Below are 24,077 nucleotides of genomic sequence, written 5' to 3'. Positions count from 1 at the left end.
ACGGGAAACCAGCTGTCGGTCAGAACCTCTCAGGAGAGGAGGCTGCAGCGGGTTTGTCTGGACAGCAAAGCGCCGCTGGCAGTGGCCACTAGGTGGCACTGCTCACCCGCAGTTTTCAGCCTTGGCGCAGCATCTTCTAGAAACACCGAGGTTGCCCGTCTGGAAGGTTCAATTCACGGTACAATTCCATTTGCTAATATGAAACTACGGGGCATGTCACAGATATCAAAAATGAGACCATGCCAGCGTGAAAAACACTTATGATTTCTAGAGCAGTTAATCTAAGCCCTTAGTGGGTAAGAAAGGGTATCACAGCAGGATTGGGGGTTAAAAAATAAAACAATAAAATGAAAGCCCGTCATGTGCCAGGCGGGATCAGCCTGAGCCGCCCGGGGACACGCGGGGCTCGGGCGGGCAGCAAGAGAGAACAGTGAAGGCCAGCCCGGAGTCAGGGCCAGGCTGAGGGCCAGAGAGGGGCCGGGGGGAGCAGGCCCAGGCAGGCGGGGGGGAGGGGGGCTGAGCCCCTGAGGGGCAGGACTGGGGGGTTCCGGGCGAGCAGACCCTGGCAGGACACGGTTGTCCGAGCACCTGAGGATGGTGGAGCTCAAACGTACCCAGCAACATTTTGTTCTTTTGCACAAAATGACAAAATCAACCAAATCATATGCTACCTCCCGAATCTCATGACTGGGAACAGTCTACACTGCGGGGGTGCAGCAGAAGGCCACACCCGAGCCCTGTGTGGGGGCCTCCCATGTGCAGTACATGAGCACACCATACACACACACATGGACACACACATGCACAGTGCACACACAGACATGCACACGCACACGTGCACAGCAGTGCACACGCAGGCACATGTACACACACATGCACAGATGTACATACGTGCATAGCAGCACACACAGACCCGCACAACAGCACACACATGCACTCAGACACAGGCTCACACATGCACACACGCGTGCACCTTTTGCTGCAGTGGGGGGAGGGCGGCGGGGCAGCAGCAGGAGGGGAGGCCTGTGGTGAGGGGCCGGGCGGCCCAGCGAGTGGACAGGAAGGCAGGGGCCCTGGTGTCTCCCTGCTGCTCCCTCAGAACCGAGGGACCTCACCGGGACAGGAGCAGGGAGGGCGCCTGCCTTGCACGCACGGACCCAGGTTCAATCCCCGCATCCCATATGTTCCCCCCAGCACTGGGTGTGGCCCAAAAACCAACCAAACAGCCAGAAAAATAATAATAATAAAAATAATAATAATAACCCACCCAGAAAGACGTGAGGCCTAAGGGCCAGGACGCAGGCTGCTCAGTGGGACCCACGGAGGCCTTTCCACGGCCAGTCTGACCTAGTCTTCACTGCCGCCTCCAGGAGCGGGCCACCCCCTCCCCCGCTCCCCTGCTGGCGGGGCGGGGCGGGGCACCCCCTTACCGAACAGGGCGTCCTCGGTGCCGGGCCGCGCGGGGTGGGACAGGATGCTGCCGTCCTGCACGGCCGACAGCGTGCTCAGGCACTTGCCGTAGGCCGCCAGCAGCCGGGACACGGTGAAGGTGCTGAACTGGCTCTGGCAGAAGAGCAGGTACTTCTGCCAGAGGGCCGCGTCGTTGGGGTGCAGGAAGAGGAGCTTCTGCCACTCCTTGGCCAGGGCGCCCGGCTCCCAGAGCTCGGCGCACACGCGCAGGCGCGCCAGCTGCAGCTCCACGCTGCCCTGGTTGCTGTCCAGCGCGCGCTCCAGGACGGCCAGCTTCTTCTCCAGCACCAGCCGCAGCGACGCGCGCTGCCGGGGCTCCCCGTCCGCCTCCAGCGCGTACAGCCCGGGCCGCCGCATCGCCTCGTCCTGCGCGCGGAGACCCCCGGCTCAGCAGGGCGCGGGGGGACCCCAGCCCGGGCGGGGCTGATGCGCTCCGCGTCCGCGCGGGGCCGGCTCGACCTCGGAGAGGGGCCACGCGCGGGGCACGCCACGGCCTGGGGCCGCGGGGAGGTGCTGGGAGGGAAGTGGGGCGCGTCCTCCGGCCCCGGGGGTCGTTCCTCCCCGCTCCTCTGTCCCGAGCCCACCTGCGCCTGAAGGCCACGCCCTCGCTCCTACCCCGGGGCGGCCGCTCACCTGGAAGTCCACGAAGGCCATCCAGAGCTGGACGTCGCGCGGGGTCTCCCGCAGCCGCCGGTTGAAGTCCTCCACCCGGGCCCTGAGCGCCGCGGCCTCCGCGTCGGCCGGGGGGTCCGGCGGCGCCGGGCCCTGCTCCGGGGCGGGGCCCTGTCCCTGCAACCACTGCGCGGTGGCCGGATCGTAGATGCCCAGCGGGTTCAGCCAGGAGGTCACGGGCGGGGCCGCCTCTTCGGGGTCGGCCACGGGGATGAAGGCGGCCGGGCCCGCGGCGGGGGGCTCCGGGCCGTGGGGCCGCACGGCCAGGCCGGCCTCGCTCATCAGGCCCACGTTCCTCCTGGCGAAGTAGCGCTCGCCCTGCGCGTGGGGGGGCTTCTTCTGGCGGGGCGCCCCCTCCCAGGAGACGCGCTGCTTCTTGGGGTTCAGGCCCAGGCACGAGTCGCCTTTCCTCTTGTACCTGCCGGGACACAGGACGGCGGCTGAGAGAGGGCGGGCCCCACTGCACCCACCCAAGGTTGGGAGAGAGAAAGGGACGATGGGACAGGGACAGCGAGGGAGCTCGGGACCTCTGTCCCCCTCGGCCCCACCATCACGGCAAGTCACTCGCGGCGTCCTTGCTGGGCTGGGGACCCGCCATCTCTCCCCAACCCTAGAGGGCGGCGCTGAGGCCCTGGGGGGACCCAGGGGGTGTCGACACCTCTGGCTCCACACCCGTCCCAGTTCCACAGTCGTACCCCCGGCTCCCGCTGGAAAAGGTCCCAAGAGGTCAAAGATGTTTTTTCTTTAAAAAAAAAAAAAAATCCTAGGGGCCGGAGCGATAGCACAGCGGGGAGGGCGTTTGCCTTGCACGCGGCTGACCGGGGTTCGATCCCCGGCATCCCATATGGTTCCCCCAAGCACTGCCAGGGGTAATTCCTGAGTGCAGAGCCAGGAGTAACCCCTGAGCATCGCTGGGTGTGACCCAAAAAGCAAAAAAAAAAAAAAAATCCTAAAACAAAGCAGAGCCCGCAGCGTCAACCTGGGCTGTTCCCACTCCAGAGGAAATGGGGTCCTGAGAGGAGGGGTCCCGCCGAGGGGACGGGGACGGAGCCCTCTGCCCGTGGGCGCCACACAATCCTCCCATCCAGAAAGGGGCAGGTGGAGATGCTGGACCGGAGATGCTGGGGACGGTCGGGGGGCACAGGAAAATGCGATCAACACCATGAATCACCATAAAAACGTCACCAGTATCAGTCGTCACTGGAAGTCCCACACAACATCATCCATCACCGGGAAAGCAGGACTGTCACCTCAGACCCGCCAGAGCCGCTGGAAGGAGACGGGACGGGCACCGCCGACGGCCAGTGAGCACGTGAGGGGCGCGTGGACAGTCACGTGCTCCAGGGGGCGGGGACCAGTCCAGCGGACACTGGGGAAGGCGCTGCCAGGGTCTCAAGACAGGACACACCGACTGAACACAGCCCGGCCTCCGGCCCGCGGGCCGTTCCTAGGCATTTACCCAGGAAAGGAAACCTCCCGTCTGCCGGGCCCGGCTCTGAATGTCCTCGGGCTGCCCGCGGAGCAGCCAGAGACTGCGAGGGGCAGGTGCCACCAACGGGGACTAGAGGGCAGACGGCGCGAGGGTCGCACAGAGAGTGACCAGAAGTGATACCAGAGCACAAAGCCAGGAGCAAGCCCAGAGCACAGAGTAAGCCGGGAGTGACCTGAGCACAGAGCCGGGAGTAACCCTGAGCACAGAGCCGGGAGTGACCTGAGCACAGAGCTGGGAGTGACCCCTGAGCACAGAGCTAGGGGTGACCTGAGCACAGAGTCGGGAGTGACCTGAGCACAGAGCCGGGAGTGAGGCCTGAGCACAGAGTCGGGAGTGACCCTGAGCACAGAGCCGGGGGAACTACAAGCTGCACAGGGTCCCGTGAAGCCGCCTGCACGGTGGGCTTCAGGCTGGGCTCGGTGGCCTTTCTCCTCCCCGCGTCTGCCCCACACGCAGGCCCTCCCAGGCCAGGGCGCCCAGACCCCAGCCCACCAGTGGTTCTTCGAACAAACTCTTTAAAACAAACAAAGCAAAAACACAAAACCACCAAAACTCAAATAATAATAATAATAATAATAATAATAATAATAATTCCCTGCCTCGACCTCGGCTTCCTCATCTGTGAGATGGGGCCGCAGCAGCATCAGAATTCCCAGGGGAGGAGGAAGGCTCCTGGAGCACCTGCGCTGAATAAGGAGGTTCATCTCTGAGGAACCCCTACCGTGCGGCCGGGGCGAGGCAGGTTTGAAATCACATCATTGTTTCATCCAACTCGGCTCCCGGACACCCGCCGGCTACTGGGGCGCCGCCAAGGACGCACTGCACGCCAAATGCGGAGACGCCCGCGGAGCTGGACCGCACTGGCCGCGGGAGGAATTTTCCATAGGTAACTGCACGCTGGCGCCCAGGCTCCAGGACCCGCCCTCTGGCGGAGGGGCCGCGGCACCAGGCACAGGGAAGCTCTCTGCCACACGCGCGAGGACAGCCCGCCTCCCCGCCTCCCCGCCAGGGCAGAGCCTGCGCCGTGTCCCCCCCCCCCCAGGGGTCTCATGCCCACGGCCTCCTCAAGGGGCACAGTCGCCACCTGCCACAACAGTCCCAGTCACGCACCGCCGGCCACCGAGAGGCCTCTCTCCCCCGACCCTGCAGCCCCCGAGGGGCCGCTGGGCCCCTTCTCCCACCCCAGACCTGAGTGCCAGTGACGCTGTGCCACTTGCGAGAGACGTCGTGGGGGAGGCGGTGGCAGACAACGCCCAGGTCACAGAGCGGGAACCGGGAGCTCCCTGGGTCCCGAGGCTGGCCTGTGGCCAAGCCAGAGAGAACGCTGGGCCGCACGCCCCCTCCCCCATGACCCACTGTCCACCTATGTGGGCAGAGAGGGGTCCCGCAAACAGGACCCAAGCACGGAGGGTCGCTCCGGGCACGGAAGAGACAAGGCCACAGGGCTGGGCTCCCGGGGGCCATGCCTGGGTCTGACCCCAGCACCACCAGGGGAGAAGGCGGGGCGTAGGGCCCGGTCAGCACCGATGCTCGCAACCCTCCCAGTGGCACTGTGCTCGGGAGCAGGGAAGGCCACGGGGCTCTCTAAGGAGCACGAAGTAATTCAGAGATGGGGCCGGAGCAACAGCACAGCAGGGAGGGCGTTTCCCTTTCAGGCAGCCAACCCGGGTTCAATCCCCGGCACCCCATATGGTCCCCCGAGCACCGCCAGGAGTAATTCCTGAGCGCAGAGCCAGGAGTGACCCCTGAGCATCACCAGGTGTGACCCAACAAGCAAATAAATAAATAAAAATTTAGAAATCGGGCTGGAGCAATAGGATGGCGGGTGGGGTGTTGCCTTGCATGCGGCCAAACCGGGTTCAATTCCTGGTGCCGTGACTGGTCCCCTGAGCCCAGAGCCGTGTGGGACCCCCAAAATAAAGTATATCCAAGTGGGGGAGCACCTGCCTTGCAGGCACCACCCGCAGGCCGGGTGTCACCCAGGAGACCTTCGGTTTAGGCGTCCAGGGCCCACAACTGAAGCACGGGACCCCGATGAGCGCGAGAACCAAGTGTGTGACCCTGTCACCGCAACGTCCAACAAATAAAATCAAAGGCCAGAGCTTAGCCGGACGGGGTTATGACAAACTGAAGAGCACTGCATCGGAGTCACGCGGGGACTTAGCCGGAACTGCATGTGCGGTGAGAGAGGCCGTGGCTCCCGTTTGGGGGAGTGAGCGCGGCTCTGGAAAGCGGAGAGCGTCCTCGGGAGCAACTCTCCTGTCAGGCTGCTCGGGAGACGCCGGAGAGGGCGCGGGCGGTCAGGCACTGGCCGCTGCACCCCCCAGTCAGGTCTCCGGCACTGCGGGGTGGGGGGTCCCCTGAGCAGCAGGTGTGGCCCCAACCCCTGCGAATGACAATCAGGTCCCACTCTCGCCAACCCCCAGAGGCCGGGCCCAAGAGCTGTGTGGGAGGAAGAGCGTGTCCTGTGACTCTCGAACCCCCACCAGCCCCCCCCCCACCCCCAGCGCAGAGTGCTTATGGGCTTACGGGCTTAAAGAGACCCACACAGGGGCCAGAGCCACGGGACGGCGAGGAGGGCGCTGGCCTTCACACGGCCGACCGGGGTTCAAGCCCCTGCACCCCACATGGCCCCCCCGAGCCCGGGTCCGGGGGTTCCCTGGCCTAGAGCCAAGAGGAAGCCCTCAGCGCGGCCGGCTGTGGCCCCAAAACCAAAGACAAAGGGATCCAAATGGTCCTGACTGACAGATTAGAGGACAAAGTCTGGAACTCAACGGCTGAAGTAAACACCAGCCCGGCTTTTATGATTAACCGGTGATGTGTGCTGGCGACGCTCCGAAAGAGTCATTTATCATTTAAAGGCCTTTCCACGTGGCACTGTGGGGCGGGTGGGGTGCGGGTAAACAAAGGTTTCGTGACTGTCTTAAATGGCAGATAGATCAATCCAAATGCTTTCCAGATCATGTGTCACAATTAATTACTTGGAGATATTTTTAGGTTCACTCATTCAACAAGCATTCACTGGGCACTCGGGGTAGGCGCTGTGCCCGGCACCATGAGTAAGTAAGGTGAGTCCCACCCGGCCCCCGGGTCAAGGTGCACGCCGTCACTCTCACTGTGCGCTGTCACTCTCACTGCGCCACCAGACAATTCTCCTCGATGACACGGAGAGACGCCGGTAGCACGTAGGGCCCAGAGGCGGGGCAGCATGTAGGGGGGAGCCAGGGGCGGGGAGGGGGGTAGCATGTAAGGAGACCAGGGACGGAGTAGGGGTGAACTAGCATGTAGGGGGGAGCCAAGGGGGGGCGGGGTTGCACGTAGGGAGACCAGGGGTGGGAGTGGGGGTGAAGTAGCATGTAGGGGGGAGCCAGGGGCGAGGAGGAGGGTAGCATGTAGGGGGGATGGGGGGGCGGGGTAGCATGTAGGGAGACCAGGGGCGGAAGTGGGGATGGGTGGCATGTAGGGAGCTGGGAGGGGGTAGCATGTAGGGGCCAGGGCGGAGGGGAGGTGGGGTGGCATGCGGGAGGGCCAGGGGCGGGGTGGGGGCAGGGCAGCCCGTAGGGGTGCAGGGGCGGGGTTCGGGAGGAGCGCGCCCCTCCCCCGGAACCCACGACTTACCTGGCTATGTCGCCGCGGTAGAGGGACTTGTACTCCCAGTTGGCGGGGTCCGGCCTCTTGTCTGTGCGGAAGGTGTCCCCGGTCAGGGCCTGGGCGTCCTCCAGCCACACGAGGCGCCGCCCGGCGTCGGCCGCGGCCCCCTGGCTGCAGGACAAGGGGCGGCACTCAGGAAGGCCCGCGCGTGCACCCTTCAGTCCCACCTTCTAGAATGAAACCTGGTCCCGGTGATGTCTTAGGCAACTGTTCCCTTCCTTTTTGTGACCAAATGGAAAGTCTCCTCTGTCCCCCTCGCCAACTCCCCCTGCTCTGCGCATTCATCAGCAACACTGGGGTGAACGCCTCGATCATTCAAATGCCTCACTGAGAGACTCAAGATTCCAAACCAGGGCACGGGGGTGGGGGCCGGGGCCGGGGGCGGGTGTCTCGGAGGAGACGACGACGGGAGAGGGCTGGGGACCTGCCTGGGCTTCCCGGAGTCGCTGGGGGGCTCCGAGTCGCTGCTGCTGCTGCTGGCCGAGCGCTTGCTGCGGGCTCTCTTGTGGTGCTGACGCTGCTTCTTCCGCTTCTTCTCTTTCTTCTTCTTCCTGCTGGTCTGTCTGCGCTTCCGATCAGCGTCACTGTCATCTGAGGACTCGGACTTCACGGGACTTCTGTTTGGGGAAAAAGAATCAACCTTAAACGTTACCTTCAATTAGAGAAACTGTGGTATACCTACACAATGGAATACTATGCAGCTGTTAGCAGAGATGAAGTCATGAAATTTGTTTATTAGTGGATGATTGTAGGATAACATTGGGTTTGTCCTTTCAGCCTTGCCGCAGGGAACTTAGTTTACCCTAAAGCATGTCCTTTCTGTATGGACACAGGAAGACAGTTAATATTATGCTTTGTAACTTGGGAGCTGATTGACTCCAGTAATATTTACTCCTGGGCATCTGCTTTCTCCACTCAGCTGCCCTTAGTTCCTAGCACCCCAAAAGCAGGGTCCCGATGAGGGACAGAATGGACCCAGGGCAAGCTGTGAGCTACCCTGGCATCGAAATGGGCCAGGCCAAAGTGCCACAATACTCAACTATAAGTTGAAGACATGATCATGGAAAATGCTGTCATGTTCCAAAAAGTAACAACGAGACTAGGACCCTGCTGGGGTTAGGAAGACTAACCTGGCCTAAGGACTGTGGTCTAGAAAATACAGTGAAATGTCCTTAGGAAGAACCAAATTTTGAGTTTGACATATCTCTTACTGTGCTCATACAGAATGACATTGCTAGAAATATTAGGAGTGAATTTACTACAACTATTTAAGTGGATTACTAGCTGAGGAAAGAAGAAAGTGACACACCCTGGATGGGATCCCGCCCTTAAGTGGATCTCCTAGTAATCCGGAGTAATCTCCTTAGATGAGATGTTGTTAATCTCCTGGAGAAGTGGTCTTACCCCTCTTTGTTGATTTGTTAATGTTCAATCCACCTTTGTGTCACCACCCTATGTGACTGCTACATACACTAAGACTGTAGGAGAAGTCGGGGAGAAGACACAGAAGCAGAGCACAAGGCGAAAGAGAATCAGGGAGTCATCAGAGCCAGAGCAGAGGAAAGAAAAAGCACAAAGCGAGTCAGAAGGGCCAGAGTCAGAAATGAGAGCGAGAAGGGCTCCAGAGAGAGAAGCAGAAGGGCTCCGGAGACAGAGATCGGAAGAAGAGAGACGACAGAGAGAGAGAGAGATCAGAAGAGACCAGAGAAGAGACTCCAGAGGCAGTCAGAGACAGAGAGACAGACAGAGGAGAGCACAGCTGCACACACAGAAGCAGGGCAGGAGGAGGAGCCATCCCGATCCGGTCCATACACAGCGGCTCGAGAGCACTGAACGCGAGTGGCAAGAGAGAGAGAGAGAGAGAAAGAGAGAGAGTGCTGCTTCGAGAGCTCTCGAACAAACACACACACACACACACATCATCACACCCTGTCTGCGTGCGTGCATGTTTATATTTTTTACAGATGGTCATGGAGAGTATCATGGTAAGTGAAATGAGTCAGAAAGAAAGGGGCAGACATAGAAAGACTACAGTCATTTATGGAATATAAAATATCATAATAGGAGACTAACACCCACAGACAGCAGAGACAAGGGCGAGGAAGATTGCTCCATGGTTGGCAGCCCGCCTCATGAGCTGGGGGAGAAGGCAGCTGGGATAGAGAAGGGATCACTGAGTCAGTGATGGTTGGAGGGATCGCTTGGGACGGGAGGTGTGTGCTGAAAGTAGATAAGGGACCAAATGTGATGGCCTCTCAGTATCTGTATTACAAACCCTAATGCCCCAAAGTCGAGAGAGAGTCTGGGGGAAACTGTCTGCCATAGAGGCAGGGGGAGGGTTGGAAAGAAGGGGGGGGGTACTGGGGACATTGGTGGTGGAGAATGCACTGGTAGAAGGATGGGTGTTCGATTATTGTACTGAAACTCAAACATGAAAGTTTTTTAACTATCTCACAGTGATTCAAGCAAAAAATAAATAAATAATAAAAAACCTTGAGCTTGAGATTAGAAAACAGAAGAATTACCTTCAAGTAGGGAAAAGAGCATGTGAAGAAGCGGCGGGCAGACAGAAGGGCACCGTCAGGGCCACACATGCCACCCGGCCGTGGATTTTATGTACGAAGCCTCCCCGGTTTCAAGCTCTCTTCACTAAAAACCTCACAGTCTGGGCTTGGTGGGGCCGGAGCGACCACACAGGGTGCGAGCCGGGCACCGCAGCCGCCCGTGGTGAATCTCTGGCGCCCATATGGTTTCCGAGTCCTGCCAAGAATGATGTCTGAGCACAGAGCCAGGAGTAACACCCAGAGCATCGCTAGGTGTGGCCCGAAAACAAAAAAGCAAAAAAAAAAAAAAAAAAGAAGAAGACAGGCACGTCTAGGAGATAAGCTGCACAACCTCCCTGACTCCGGGTGAACCCGGCAGCTCATATGGTCCCCAACACCACTGGCTGTGGCCCCCAAACAAAAAAAAAAATAAGTTCTGATTTTGATAGCTATTCTTTCTTACCAAACACTGTGGCGGGGGGGGGGGGGATACTTTCAGAAATGCTCAGGGTCCATCTGTGGATCTGGGCTTAGCCGTGATCCCTGGCAGTGCTCAACAGGAAAAATTGCCAATTCTTTTACTAGATATATATTTATTTTTGTTGTTGTTGTTTTGTTTTGTTTTTAGGTCATACCTGGTGATGCACAGGAGTTACTCCTGGCTCATGCACTCAGGAACCACTCCTGGCGGTGCTTGGGGGAACATATGGGATGCTGGGAATCGAACCCAGGTTGGCTGCGTGCAAGGCAAATGCCCTACCTGCTGTGCTATCGCTCCAGCCCTACCAGATATATATTTAAAGCAACAGTATAGCACTGTAGCACTGTAGCACTATTGTTCATCGATTTGCTCGAGCAGGCACCAGTAACGTCTCCCTTGTGAGACTTGTTGTTACTGTTTCTGGCATATCGAATACGCCGAGGGTAGCTTGCCAGGCTCTGTCGTGCGGGCGGGAGACTCTCGGTAGCTTGCCGGGCTCTCCGAGAGGGAGGGAGGAATCGAACCTGGCTCGGCCGCGTGCAAGGCAAAAGCCCTACCCGCTGCACTATCGCTCCGCCCAAAGCAACAGTATAAAAGGATTATTTTCAGCATATTATACCAATATGTCCTTATTGCAAAAAAAAAAAAGAAAAGAAAAAAACAAAAAGTTTGAGGTTTTTGGGCTTTTTTTTGCGGGGGGAGGGGAAGGCAGGGCAGTTTGGGGGCACACCTGGTACAACTCAGGGACTCCCCCTGATGCAGCGCTGGGGTCTCTCCGGGCGGAGCGCAGGGGCCGTGTGGGGCGGGGGTGGGGCCCAGGGCCCCGCCCGCACACAGAGCAGGCGCTCCTGCTGGGCAGCCTCTGCCCTCCCCCAGCCCTGCCGGGTATAGCGAGCAAATCCTCGTCGTCATCAAGTACCTACCAACAACTCCCCTCAGCACCGGCCATTCTCCACTCCCAGGGGCGCCCTAAGACTCCCGAGGGACGGCCTCCCAACCCCATCCCACCAGAGACCCTCTGACCGGGGAGGACTCATCTCTCGAGTCAGTGCGTGTGGCCAAGCTCCTGCGGGACGGGGCAGAGGCGTGCCTTCTGCTCTCCCCGGGGTGTGCCTGAAATCCCACTCTGTGTCAGTCATAGTCTAAGGGTTCCTTCGCATTGGACAGAAGCGCGGGGGCAGCTACAGAGACCCCTGCAGTGCCCGGTTCCTCACTGCATGGCTAATGAGGCTGGAGTCACGGAAGCAGCAGAGTGACGCCGCTTCCCTCGTGGCCCAATTACTGGCGGTGCACGCTGTCGCACACGTGCCACGGCGGTGCAAAGGGGCAGAAGGGAGGAAGCAGCCCTGGGGTGCGGTACGGGAAAGTGGCGAGAGATCACCACATTAAATCCAGGGGCGTTGCATGTGGCTCTGTAAGCGCGGGGTGTTCTTAGGCGCATAATTTGCTATAGACAGGACACCGGACAGAGATCACAAATCCAACTCGAAACACTACCTTGTGGGCAGCAACTGGTTGGACGCGGTGGCCGTGGCCTCCTCAGCCGGCGGGCCCGGGGACGCGGCTCTTCCCACGCAGAAGCTGGGGTTGCTCAGCCAGTCGAGCTCTGCACACGGGGGGGAGAGAGACCAGTGAGGCAGTGCAGCTCGCTTTCGCAGGCAGAAAATCCTCCTCGTGGGCTGACGGAGGCACCCGCCGGCCAGGGCCGGCCAGGGGCTCCCAGAACCAAGAGGAATCCGTGAAAATTTTCTTTCACGGGCCTGGCCTTTAACACACTCCCCGACACTTAAGGCCGAAATCCTTTTCCTTGCTAACAGGATGCGGCTCGAGCAGCTGGTAACGAGCGTGGCCTGAAAGACCACGGATGACAGGTAACAGCGTGGCCGTGACCGGAAGGACCACCTGGCCTCCAAGTTCCACCCGCGCCCCACCCCCGCACCCCCCAAAGAGCATGAACGAGATGTTTCCAAAGCATCAGGTGTCTGTGACCTCGAATTTAAACAATTCCAAAAAGTTAAAATGCTGAGCCATACATAAAAGCTCACCATGTTTATTTATTTATTTATTTATTGGCTTTTTGTGTCACACCGGCGATACACAGGGGTTACTCCTGGCTCTGCACTCAGGAATTAGTCCTGGTGGTGCTTGGGGGACCATACGGGATGCTGGGAATCAAACCCGGTGGGCCGTGTGCAAGGCAAACGCCCTACCCACTGTACTAGATCTCCAGCCCTATCATGTTTAATATTATTGAAGATGAAGACACTTTTCTTTAAAAAGCAATCTAATCAATTGTACGTCATAACAGTAACAAAAAACCTTTCCTTGAAAGAGTACCCCGTCTTTGGAAGGAACTCAAGAGGTCAACTTGTCTCCTTAATGCTGGTTGTATAAGCTGTTCACAATTACTATCTCTGGGTTAGTGAGAGTGAATGCCCCAAGTTTTTCTTTCTTTCCTCCTTATCCAATAAGTTCCACCATAAGCATTTCTAAAGGGCTAATAGTCTAACTCTTAGGAAGGAGTCTTAGCTGGGAAGGAAAGAAATGAAACGTGGACAGAGCAGGAAGGCAGATGGGAAGTATTCTATCTCGCTTTGTTTTAGGACGGGAGACCAGAGCAATTACGCTGAGGAGAAACACTGATTAAATGGCTGAGGTGATTAAGAGTAAATGCACTTTGGAGCTGGAGCGATAGCACAGCGGGTAGGGTGTGTGCCTTACATGTGGCCGACCCAGGTTCGCTTCCCAGCATCCCATATGGTCCCCCGAGCATCGCCAAGAGTGGTTCCTGAGTGCAGAGCCAGGAGTAACCCCTGTGCATCGCCAAGTGTGACCCAAAAAGCAAAAGAAAAGAGTAAATGCACTTTTTCCTCTGTTTGCTTTTGGACCACATGCAGCTTTGCTCAGGGCTTATCTCCTGTCTGTTCACTCAAGAATTACTTCTAGTGGTGCTGTGGGGATTGAAGCCAGTTTTCGCTGTACTATCGCTCTGGCCCATACATACACCTTTTTTCTTTTTCTTTTATAATTTTTGGTGTTGGGGCCACACCCGGCAGTGTTCGGGGCTTACTCCTGGCTCTCCACTCAGCGATTAGTCCTGGAAGGTGTGGGAGAACATAGGTGAAGCCGGGGATCGAACCTGGGTCAGCCACATGCAAGGCAAGTGCCCTCCCATTGCACTGTCACTCTGGCACCGAGCACTTTTTAACAAAGAGGATGTCATGTATATGCTTAGGCTTAAACCACAACACAATTCAATGATTTCTAATACGTTTAGCATCGTGCAAGTGGTACCATCACTTCTGCCCCCAGGACTCAGCGATCACACACCCTCCCCTGGCCCCACCCTCCGCCCTGCGAGCCCCTGACAGCCCCCAGTCTAGTTGATCTCCCTAGATTTGCCTATTTGAGGCGCAGAAACAAAGTCATACAATACGGGCTTCTGTGCCCGCTTCCTTTCCCTTGGCATGGTTTCAAGTTTCCAAGGTTTCGTTCCAGTTATGACACGTGATCAGTCTTCCGTTTCTTGGCTCATGCTGAGTAATTTCCGTTTTGTGGACATACCACGTGCTCTCCATTCCTCAGCTATTGGACACTCGGGTTTTTTTTTCCCACTCTTGAACTGTTCTGAATAATGCTTCGAGGAACATCCATGTGACAAATGTTCTCCTTTCTTTGGGGGAGGAGGCCCAGGAGCAGAAATGCTGGGCCCTATGGGGATGTGTGCCTCACAGTTTGAGAAACGTTTCGTCAGACCGTTTTCCACATCTGCGGTGCCGTATTACATTCCATTACGTCACCCGAACGAGTGTGACATGTCTTCTCATCGTCCTCGTGATTTCCTTTCCCTGGTGCCTGGTGAATGAGGTCGGGCGTCTGTTTCCGTGGGTTCACTGGCCGTGCACGTATGAACAGAAATCGCTGTTTGAATACCTGGACGGTCTTTAAAATCATGCCGTCTTTTGTGATCGAGTCGTGAGCTCTTTCGGGTTCTCTATTTCCCGGCCCCGACGGGAACGGAGTCTGAGGGCGACATTGGAATGCAAGGCCCAGAGCAGCGAGTGCAGCAGTGACTCACTTGCGACTCCCCGGCAGGAGATCGGCCTGGTGGACGGCAGCCAGAGCCCGACGAAGGCTTGTGGGCAAGAGGGCGGGAAGGGTACACGCCGGGGGGTGCAGGCACACACAAGCCCCGGGGGACAGGGGAAAGGGAGAGCTGGGCATCCGAGCCACCCTGGCCATCTCAGAGTCCTTGCCACACAGTTCAGGGCAGAGTCAGGCTCCAGGGTGGGGTGGGGAAACTGAGGCGCAGAGGGACGGAAGGCAGCAGAAGGTCCCGGATGCTGCGGATGCAAACCCAGCGCTCACTCAGCGCCAGGAGCCCAGGGCTGTCAGCAAAGCATCCCTGGGCTTTCCCCGTCTCAGTTCCCATTTCCATCCCCCCTACCCACCCACCCCTTCCGCACGCCGCTCCCCGCAGCCTCCCTTCCACTGTGTCTCACCCCCCCCTCAGGGCACCAGCAGGGGGGCAGAAGGGTCCTGTCCCAGGCCCCCTACCAGGGAGGTCCTGCTGCGGCCCCCGTGGGAACCCCGGCACAGCCCCCTGCAGAGATCCCGGCTGGCCCAAACTGGGCTTCCTGGGTGCCGTCTGGCCAGCATCTCCGGGCAGCGAAGGGACAGTTACAGACCCATTGCCGGTGGCCCAGCCCTTATACACTCAGCGAGAGAAGCAAGGGCCCAGGTCACCGGCATCCTGTATGGATGATGCGTTCCGGTTCCCTTCTCGGCGAGACAAAGGAACCAGAGGGCCCCCGAACACAGCAAGGGTTTTTATCTTGGGGAGGGCGGTCATCGTCTCACTGCTATGCACTTTCCTTCTCCTGTGTTCTTTTTCCTTCTGAAGAGGTTAGTTCCCTTCCCTTGGGCCTAATTCTTGGCGAGAGGTTTGTGAAAATAGCTCCTGTTGCTCCCTGAGGCCACGGTTATTTCCACAATAAATAATACGAATCTGTGTGTGTGTGTGTGTGTGTGTGTAGGTGTAGGGTGGGGGATGGACATGTGCAAGGCAGGAAGATCTCAATTGGTCCCGCTGCAATTTTACGTAACTGTCCTGGACAGCGCTGACAGCCTGGAGAGAGCATAAGGGAACACAGGCCTGAAACAACAGATGGCACGTGACCCTGCCTCAGAAGGGACCGGAAGGCCAGCGCAGCGGCTCCGCAGCCGGGCACAGGTCCTGCGTGCGCCAGGCACCGGGTTCCACGTGCCCCCAAGCGCCACCTGGTGCAGATGTCGCCAGCAGAAGAGATCTTTCCTAAGGATGCCGGTTGTGACTGTGCCACAAGGCCACGATGACAGCGAGGAATTCATAAACGACCAACTCAAACCCACCCACTCTCTGTGACCTACGTCTAAATCAAATACCCATTTCCAAATCTGACAAGTTGCTCCTTTTTTTTTTTCTTTTTTTTTGCCTTTTGGATAATACCCAGTGATGCTCAGGGGTTACTCCTGGCTCTGCACTCAGGAATTACTCCTGGCGGTGCTCAGGGGACCCTATGGGATGCTGGGAATCGAACCCAGGTCGGCCGCGTGCAAGGCAAACGCCCTCCCCGCTGTGCAATCGTTCCAGCCCCCCTGCTGCTTTTGTCCTTGTGTAGCACGTTGGCATCGAACACGCACAGACTATTAAAATAATCATGGATGTGAGGCCCACTGGGAGTTTCACGAGAAAGGCGTGGGCACGCGTGGGACTCAAGCGCTCGGTGGCCAAGAACCGTTCCCCTGGCCGGCCCCTAGACGGAGGACGGGGGAACGGGGAAACAGAGCCCCAGGCTGGCCGGCAGTCAGTTTATTTCTCTCTCCTCCCAGCCTCGTCTGGTCTCTCCCTTCCAGCACAATCGTAGTCATGGCTTTGGTCGTCGCCCCAGTCATCAGTGTCCCACCGTCTTAGTCTTCACAGTCCTCTCTCCCCAGCCTCCCGGTCTCCTCCGAGTCCTCATCTAGGCCTCTCCCCTCCCGCCTCACAGCACAGTTACACAGAAACCAGGAAGGGTGGGGCACAACACAGGTGGGCTTGGACACTGTCACAACAGCAAGCAGAGGTAAAGCCACTCCTTCAGGGACAGTCCTGGGAGATTAATTCAAGGACAAAATTTCATCTGAGGGTTCAGCACTCCAGATTACCGGGAGATCTGCTGGGAGTCCACCCGGGGTGTACTGCTTTCTCCTTTCCTCGGCTAGCAATCCAGTTAAACCACCATAGTGAGTTTACTTCTTACAATATTCCTAGTCGTTTTCTATGAACACAGGAAGAGCTATATTAAGCTTAAAGGCTGGCTCTCCCTGGATACATCTCGCCAGATATCCTAGACCACAGTCCTCTGGCCAGGTTAGCTTTCCCTACCCCCAGCAGGGTCCTGATTCAGTTACTTCTTTTTGGGTCATGAAAAGAGTTTGTTCGATGACTCTTGGTGCTTAGCTTGCCCCCTTTCAATGCCAGGGTAGCATACAGCTTGCCCTGGGTCCATCCAGTCCCTTCATCGGGACCTTTCGGTGGTGTTAGGAAGTAAGGGCAACTGAGGCTTAAGTCAAGTAAATATGATGGATGCCCAGGAGTAAAAATTATTTGAAGTCAATTAACTGCCATGTTACAAAAACATAGCATCAACTGCCTTATGTGTCTGTACAAAAAGGGGCACTGCTAAACCATGCAAGTGGCATAAAGGAAAGAGTAACCAATGCAGGATTGTGAGTGCTTGACGGAACTGGGTGTGCCTCCGGGGCACTGTTGTGTGAGTGACTTGATGAACCTAAGCCCCCCGCAGGAGGAGCAAGGACAACCTAATGCTACCCAGCAGCCTACGAGAATTTTAGAGACCATCTAGTGTAGCTGACCCAGTTTGATCCCCGGCATCCCCTAGGGCTCCCCCTCGCTCGGCAAGGAGAGATGCTGAAGGCAGAGCCAGGAGTAAGCCCTAAGCACGGCCAGGTATGACCAACCCCAAAGCATAACAAGAAGGAAACCTGAGCCGTGTCCTTGCATCTTTGAACCCAGGACCCGACTGACTGAAGAACACGTGATGAAAAGCACACCATTCGCTAGGCCGAAGGAACAACGACTGTAACTCCCCAGTCTTGGCTGCAAACGCAGATTTTCACCATTACAGACCAAAATGGGGGTTGGAAACGCAGTAATGCGGGGAGGGAGCTAGTCTTGCATGCAGTCAACCCAGGTTCAGTTCCCAGCACCTCACATGACACCCTAAGCCCCACATCCCCAGGAGTAAGCCCTGAGCACCCCCAGGTGTGGTCCCAAAACAAAAAACAACAAAAGCCACGCTGAAGTGTATAACTCCGCTCTGTGCCTGGCACAGCCCCGGGCTCCACAGTGTTCAAAAAGTCAGGCCCGTCTCTGCCCACACGGTGCCGCTTACACTTAATCACAGCCTTAACTAGTCCCAGAGGCAAACGTGGCCCGTGAAATAAAAGGAGTCACCCAGAATCCTAGAGAAAGCTATCTGGCACTGAAGGCGGCTTTCTTAACCGGACTGTGAAGTCCTTACAGGCTCATGTCCTTTACAGGTGCCCGACAGAAGTCAAATATGTATGTGGGTAACTGTGTCAATATGAAGCGGGAGGGAGCTATTGCAGAGAAGGCGAGCAGGATTCCGTACGCCCAGGGTTGGGCTGGCAAACAAATCTTTTGTTCCTGCAGGTCAGTAAACAAAGCACAGGTTTCAACTTGCTTGGAGCTGTTACACACACACATACACACACACACACACACACACACACACACACACACACACACACACACACACACCCTCTAAGAAAGGAAAAAGTAGGGAAGAATCAGACAGAAAAGGCAACTTTAGAATTCTGCTTTTTTCCCCCAAGAAAACCCAGGTAAGTATGTAGCACTGTAGCACTGTCATCCCGTGTCATCATTGATTTGCTTGAGCGGGCACCAGTAACGTCTCCATTGTGAGACTTGTTACTGTTTTTGGCATATCGAATACGCCACAGGGAGCTTGCCAGGCTCTGCCGTGCGGGCGGGATACTCTCGGTAGCTTGCCGGGCTCTCCGAGAGGGGTGGAGGAATCGACCCTGGGTCGGCCGTGTGCAAGGCAAATGCCCTACCGCTGTGCTATCGCTCCAGTCCTCAAGTAAGTATATGAAAAAAAAAAATCCCATGTCTAATTTTACACAAAACAATGTAACTATAATAAATATAACATAAATCACTTCTAAATTCTTAAAGCTAAAATCCTTCCTGGGATAAACTTACTTCGCACTGACTCTCTCCTCTAGTGACAGTGCTTAAATTCCATGCCTCTGTGGATAGAGGAAGGACCAGGATATAAATTTTTCAAATAAGTTTTGGGTTACAAGTGGGTAAAACATTCACGTTCTACACCCCTGCCAATTCGACCATAAAACAACACTGAGAATAGTCTCAGAGCACAGTGATGAGCAGAGCCATTCAAAGGGCACGTCTAGGGCTGGATGTACAAATAAATCAGAATTCTTTATGAGGGACGGGGGCTATTCCTTTACATAGGAGCCACGCCATTCCTTCCCCGGGATCCCTTTCCAGACCCCTGCACCCTTTCACCGCCAGACCCCTGCACCCAAGTTTCTCACACACATTTCTTTGTTCCCCCGTGCACACAAAGGCCACGTGTTGGTTTTAGAACGCGTCTCCAGAAAACGATGCACGTATCTCATTTTTAAAACACTGCTTGAAAATACTATCCTCAGAGCCTCAGCAAGTCATCATCTCTGGGTGGAGAAAATGCAGAATCCGCAAAATGCAACACGGCGAAGCGCACTGAAACGAGCTTTGCCCGTCTTTCCTGAAGAGGGCTCCCTGAAGACACAGACTCGAGCCAAACGCCCCGGAGGACCAGACCCAGAAGTGCATGGGAGCAGCTGGAGAGAGAGAAGAGCGGGGAGGGTGTGCGTCTTGCACAAGGCCAACCTGGGTTCACCTCCAGCACCCCAGATGGTCCCCGAGCAGAAACGCTCTGAGTCATGGCTGAGGGCAGAGCCAGGAGTAATCCCTGAGCCCCGGCAGGCGTCATCCACACCCCCCGTCACCCCCTCCCCAAAAAAAGCACAAGGAAGATGGTGACCACAGAGACCCTTCAGCATCAACCGACCACAGGAAAAGACCCCGGGACCCCGAGGAGGATGCACAAGTGACCGAGAAGCCAACACTCCAGCACCCCATGCGTGGGGCCACTACGCCGGGTTTGGACTCGGCCCAAGCTCCAACATGGCAACATCACGTCTCAGCGGCACTTTTCTGCCCGTGGGAGGGGCAGGGGCAGGGAGGGGGTAGCGTGGCTTGGCCAGCTGTGCTCTGTGCCAAGGGGTCACTCCAGGCCCCCTGAGGTGCCCAGACGCCAAACTCGGGCTCCCAGATGCCAAGAGGGGTGCACAGCCCCCAGAGCGACTCCTGGGGACAGAGTCTTACTGTCACCGAGTCTCTTTCGTTCCGCTTAGGGTGTTTTTTTTTTCTGGTTTGTTTTGTTTGGGGGTGGGGGTGGGGGGGCTCCACCCGGCTCTGTGCTCTGGGGACCATAGTCAGCACCGTGGCGAAGCAGCTGCCCGCCCCTCTGCCCCCCATCCTGGCCCCGGTGATGGTGACTGTTTTCAACCGAGGGCCTGACACTGTCCTGGGGCTGAGGATACACCCTCAAGACCACCCCCCACACCTCCAGGGAGCGGCCACACGACGGTCACTCCCATGCCCAGTGACCAGGGTGAGAGACAGCACAGGACGGGGGCAGAGAGAGAGCTCGGGAGGCGAGAGCTTTCCCTCCCGCAGGCCGGACCCAGGTTCAATCCCCGGCACCACCCCTGCTCCCTGTGCCCTGAGCGGGCAGTGAGCCCTGAGCACAGAGCCCGGAGTAAGATGGCACGGTACCCCAGGCCGGCGTGATGCACCCGTGATCCCCGGCATCACCGCCTGCTCGAGGGGGCGCGCCAAGACCCCACACGTGCGGCCTGGGACATGGAGACCAACACCCCCCCGCCCCCGGAAGGCGCAGGAGAGCTGGGAGCAAGAGGACCACGTCAGACCTCCACAGAGACCAGCACCCAGGGCCTCAGCACACAAGCTGAGACGCCCCAATGAACGCATTTGAGGTACGGGGAGAGGCGGGAGAGACGGGATGAAGAACGTGAGACGCTGGGTCTGTGTCGAAGCTCGGCCTGGGTGAACAGAGCTGCTGCTGAGAGGCTGCAGGGCCAGAGATGGCTCAGTTTCTCAGTTTCTCTGAAGGGTAGCAATGCCCCAGGTACTGTTACGAGGACTGAGTGAGCCCAGACGGCATCTGCCACCCCGGGAAGCAGGTTTCACGGGCTTCGAGCCTGGGAAACAACCCGATGGTCGGGAAGGATGGCGAACCGGCGAGCTCGGGGCTCCGAGAGACAGTACAGGGGGGCTCGGCCTGCAGGCGGTCCTCTCCGGCACGGCCAGCAGTGAGGACCCGAGCACAGAGCCAGGAGTAAGCCCGGAGCACTGCCAGGTGTGGCCCCTGGAAAGAGCTGGAGGCCTCTGACCCTGGGGACCCGGCAGCTCTCACACGGGGGAGGTGATCTCAGCCAAAGGGCCGAGAAGCGACACTCGTCTGCTGAAACTATGGCAACTGCTGCACTCAGCACCCCACAAAGCGTCCCCCACCACCACCCAATCTGGTGCCTGCTTCGATCCCAGACGGCCCCCAGACAGTGCTTGGAAGAGAAGCAGAGGTGCTCGCTTTGCTACAGCTCATCTTTTCTGCCCAAGACTTAATTCCCCCCCCCTTTTTTTTTTTTTGCTTTTTGGGTCACACCCGGCGATGCTCAGGGGTTACTCCTGGCTCTGCACTCAGGAATTACTCCTGGCGGTGCTCAGGGGACCATATAGGATGCTGGGAATCGAACCTGGCTCAGCCACGTGCAAGGCAAACGCCCTGCCCGCTGTGTTATCGCTCCAGCCTGACTTAATTCCCTTTTTAACTGAAAGTCTACACTTGACACTCCTCACTCTATTTTACATTTTTTTTTGACATGTCATAGCATAAGGGGGGAGGTGAAATATGTGGATACTTCTATTTCTGAAAACAACAGAAATGATCCGAACGTCCCCGAGAAGGGACTGGGTGAATATCAATCTGTGAGACACATGCCGGGTGCAGTTCCGAGCTCTGCAAACAGCAGACGCTCTGCTGCAGAGCCCTGCCTGGCACCGCAGAGAAGGGAGAGGGGGTGGCTCAGCCTCCGGGAAAAGGAAAAGCATCATGAGCTGATGAAAAGCTTAATCCAGGGGCTGGAGCCATAGCACAGTGGGGAGAGCATTTGCCTTGCACGTGGGCGACCCGGGTTCGAATCCCAGCATCCCATAGAGTGCCCTGGGCACCGCCAGGAGTAATTCCTGAATGCAGAGCCAGGAGTAGCCCCTGAGCAGGTGTGACCCCCCCAAAAAAAGGGGGAAAAAAGCTTAATCCACAAGGATTCTGGGAGCCCCCCAACCTTTTTTCTGACTATAACTGCATTAATATTCTCAACTCCAGAAGCAGCGTAGATGTCTCACATTATGAAACACAGTCAAAGGAAAAAGAAGAAAAGGTGGGCTGAGGAGGTGGTACAGTGGGCAAGGTATCTGCCTTGCACTCTTGACCAGAGTTTGGTCCCCTGATGTAATTCCTGAGTGCTGAGCCGGGAGTGACCCTTGAGCATCGCCAAGTGTGGCGCCCAAAACAAACAACAAAAAAGACGCCGAAAAGTCATTCCCCAAAATTAAAAGCAATTATTGCTAACTGTATTATCAAATTGGTAAGCAACCCACACACAGAACGAGCCCAAGTGATTTAAAAACACGGTAACTTGGCAACATGTGTGCTCCATGCGCTAGCTTGTCTTGTTTAGTATTTTGTTCTGGCCACATCTGGCAGTGCTCAGGGGTTACTGCTGGCAGTTCTTGGGGGACCATATGGGATACTAGGAATCGAACCAGGGTTGGCCAAATGCAAGGCAAACTCCCACCTGCTGTACTATTGCTCTGGACTCTACTCCGAGCTATCTTAATAAAAGATATAAAGCCAAGTGAATGATTTAGTTAGTATTAGTTCTATTACTACATAGGGGTACAGATATAACACAATAATAATGGCTCTAGGAACTAAGGTTTTCAGCATAAGATGAAAACATATAAATATTAATCAAGGGGCTGGAGCGATAGCACAGCGGGTAGGGCGTTTGCCTTGTACGTGGCCGACCCGGGTTCGAATCAGCATCCCATATGGTCCCCTGAGCACCGCCAGGAGTAATTCCTGAGTGTAGAACCAGGAGTAACCCCTGTGCATCGCCGGGTGTAACCCAAAAAGAAAAAAAATAATATTAATCAAGAGATTAAGTATAAAACTCATCATCATCAGGGCTGGAGCGATAGTACAGTGGGCAGGGCGTTTGCCTTGCATGCGGCCGACCCAGGTTCAATCCCCAGCATCCCAGATGGTCCCCTGAGCACCACCAGGAATAACCCCTGAGCACCGCCAGATGTGATCCAAAAAGAAAAGAACAACAAAAACCAAAAAAAACACACAAAAAAACAAAAAAACCCACCCTCATCATCTTCACTCAGGACTGCAAACATCCAGTGAGGCTCTATTTTCCCCTTCCTGGTCCTGCCCAGCGAGAACTTCAGAAGCGAGACGGCAGCAAGCACATCTCACAACTCATTTGTGGTTTTCCCGAGGAGATACCATTTCCCACTAGGAGAAACCAGAGTTCCTCTGAGAAATGGCAATTCCAGGCTGTCGCAGAAAATGTGAACAATGAATTCTTGGAATCTTTTAGGTCAGAGAGCAAGCAGGTTGACCAAAGACAAGAGGACCCGGTCAAAGTCACACGGACCGTGTCATTAGGGATCCACCTGCCTAAGTCAGAAAACCTGCAGTGGGGACTGGAGAGACGGCTCCGGGCGCGGGAGCACACGCGGGGCAGGCAGAGCCCCAGCTTCACTTCCTGGCGTAGCAGCCCCTGGGGGAGCCCCCAGCCACTGCCAGGTCTGACTCCCAAAGCCCCCCAAAACTATAATCTGCAACGAACTGAAACATAAAGACACGAAAAACCCTGATTTCACACTGACAAATGGGAGGGAGGGGAGCACCTCACTGGGACCTTTAAACATTTCTAGGACCTTGCTTAGGGGTCTGTGGCCCTGGGTGGGGGAGGCAGGGACTCCCCACAGCAACAAGCAATCCTCAGACACCATAGGGGTGTGGGGAACGCCAACCCAACTCTGATGCCATCCCGCACCCACAGTGCCACGCTCCACATCTGGGTCAGGGCTCAGATGCCAACTGGAAGTTCGTGGTGGACCTGGGTCTCTAGCCACGAGGCTACAAATGGGGGGCTCCCATGACGCCTCTTGGGAGACTCTCCCCTCGCTAGGTCGGGAATTTGTTCCAGAGGTTCTGTGTCCCGCGGTGCATGGTCCCCCCAAGTCCAACCAGGCGTGGTCCCCAAGTAAAGTAACAGAGAAACAGTCTCTGGTGTTTACCAAAAGCACTTTTACTAACATCATCCTACCTGGGTTCCCGGAGGACCTTCGGAAAGCTTAGAGTAAACAGAGTGACTAAGGCCCCCCCCCCAAACCTTCCATTTCACTGGACCCCCGTGTTTATTTAGGTCTCCCACCTCTCCCACCTCTCCCAGGCCCCTCTTCATTTTCTGCATTTCCAGAGCAGCCCGACAGCTGCGCAGGGCCCGGGCT

At 56.8% G+C, this 24,077-nt stretch overlaps 1 protein-coding gene across 2 annotated transcripts in view; it reads right to left on the bottom strand.

Annotated features, from left to right (window-relative positions):
* The window catches only part of NRDE2 (NRDE-2, necessary for RNA interference, domain containing), a 36,117-nt gene that overhangs the window by 10,785 nt on the left and 1,255 nt on the right, over nucleotides 1-24,077 (bottom strand). For both annotated transcript variants that reach the window (XM_055131639.1, XM_055131640.1), the window contains exons 2-6: nucleotides 11,807-11,915; nucleotides 7,710-7,902; nucleotides 7,253-7,392; nucleotides 2,104-2,560; nucleotides 1,431-1,836 (exon numbers count right to left, since the gene is read on the bottom strand). In XM_055131639.1, the coding sequence (XP_054987614.1) occupies nucleotides 1,431-1,836; nucleotides 2,104-2,560; nucleotides 7,253-7,392; nucleotides 7,710-7,902; nucleotides 11,807-11,915 (1,305 nt within the window). The remainder of the gene's footprint in view (nucleotides 1-1,430; nucleotides 1,837-2,103; nucleotides 2,561-7,252; nucleotides 7,393-7,709; nucleotides 7,903-11,806; nucleotides 11,916-24,077) is intronic.

The sequence above is a fragment of the Sorex araneus genome, chromosome 3, assembly GCF_027595985.1.
Source record: "Sorex araneus isolate mSorAra2 chromosome 3, mSorAra2.pri, whole genome shotgun sequence".
Taxonomy (NCBI): domain Eukaryota; kingdom Metazoa; phylum Chordata; class Mammalia; order Eulipotyphla; family Soricidae; genus Sorex; species Sorex araneus.
This window is presented reverse-complemented; position numbering and strand designations above follow the sequence as displayed.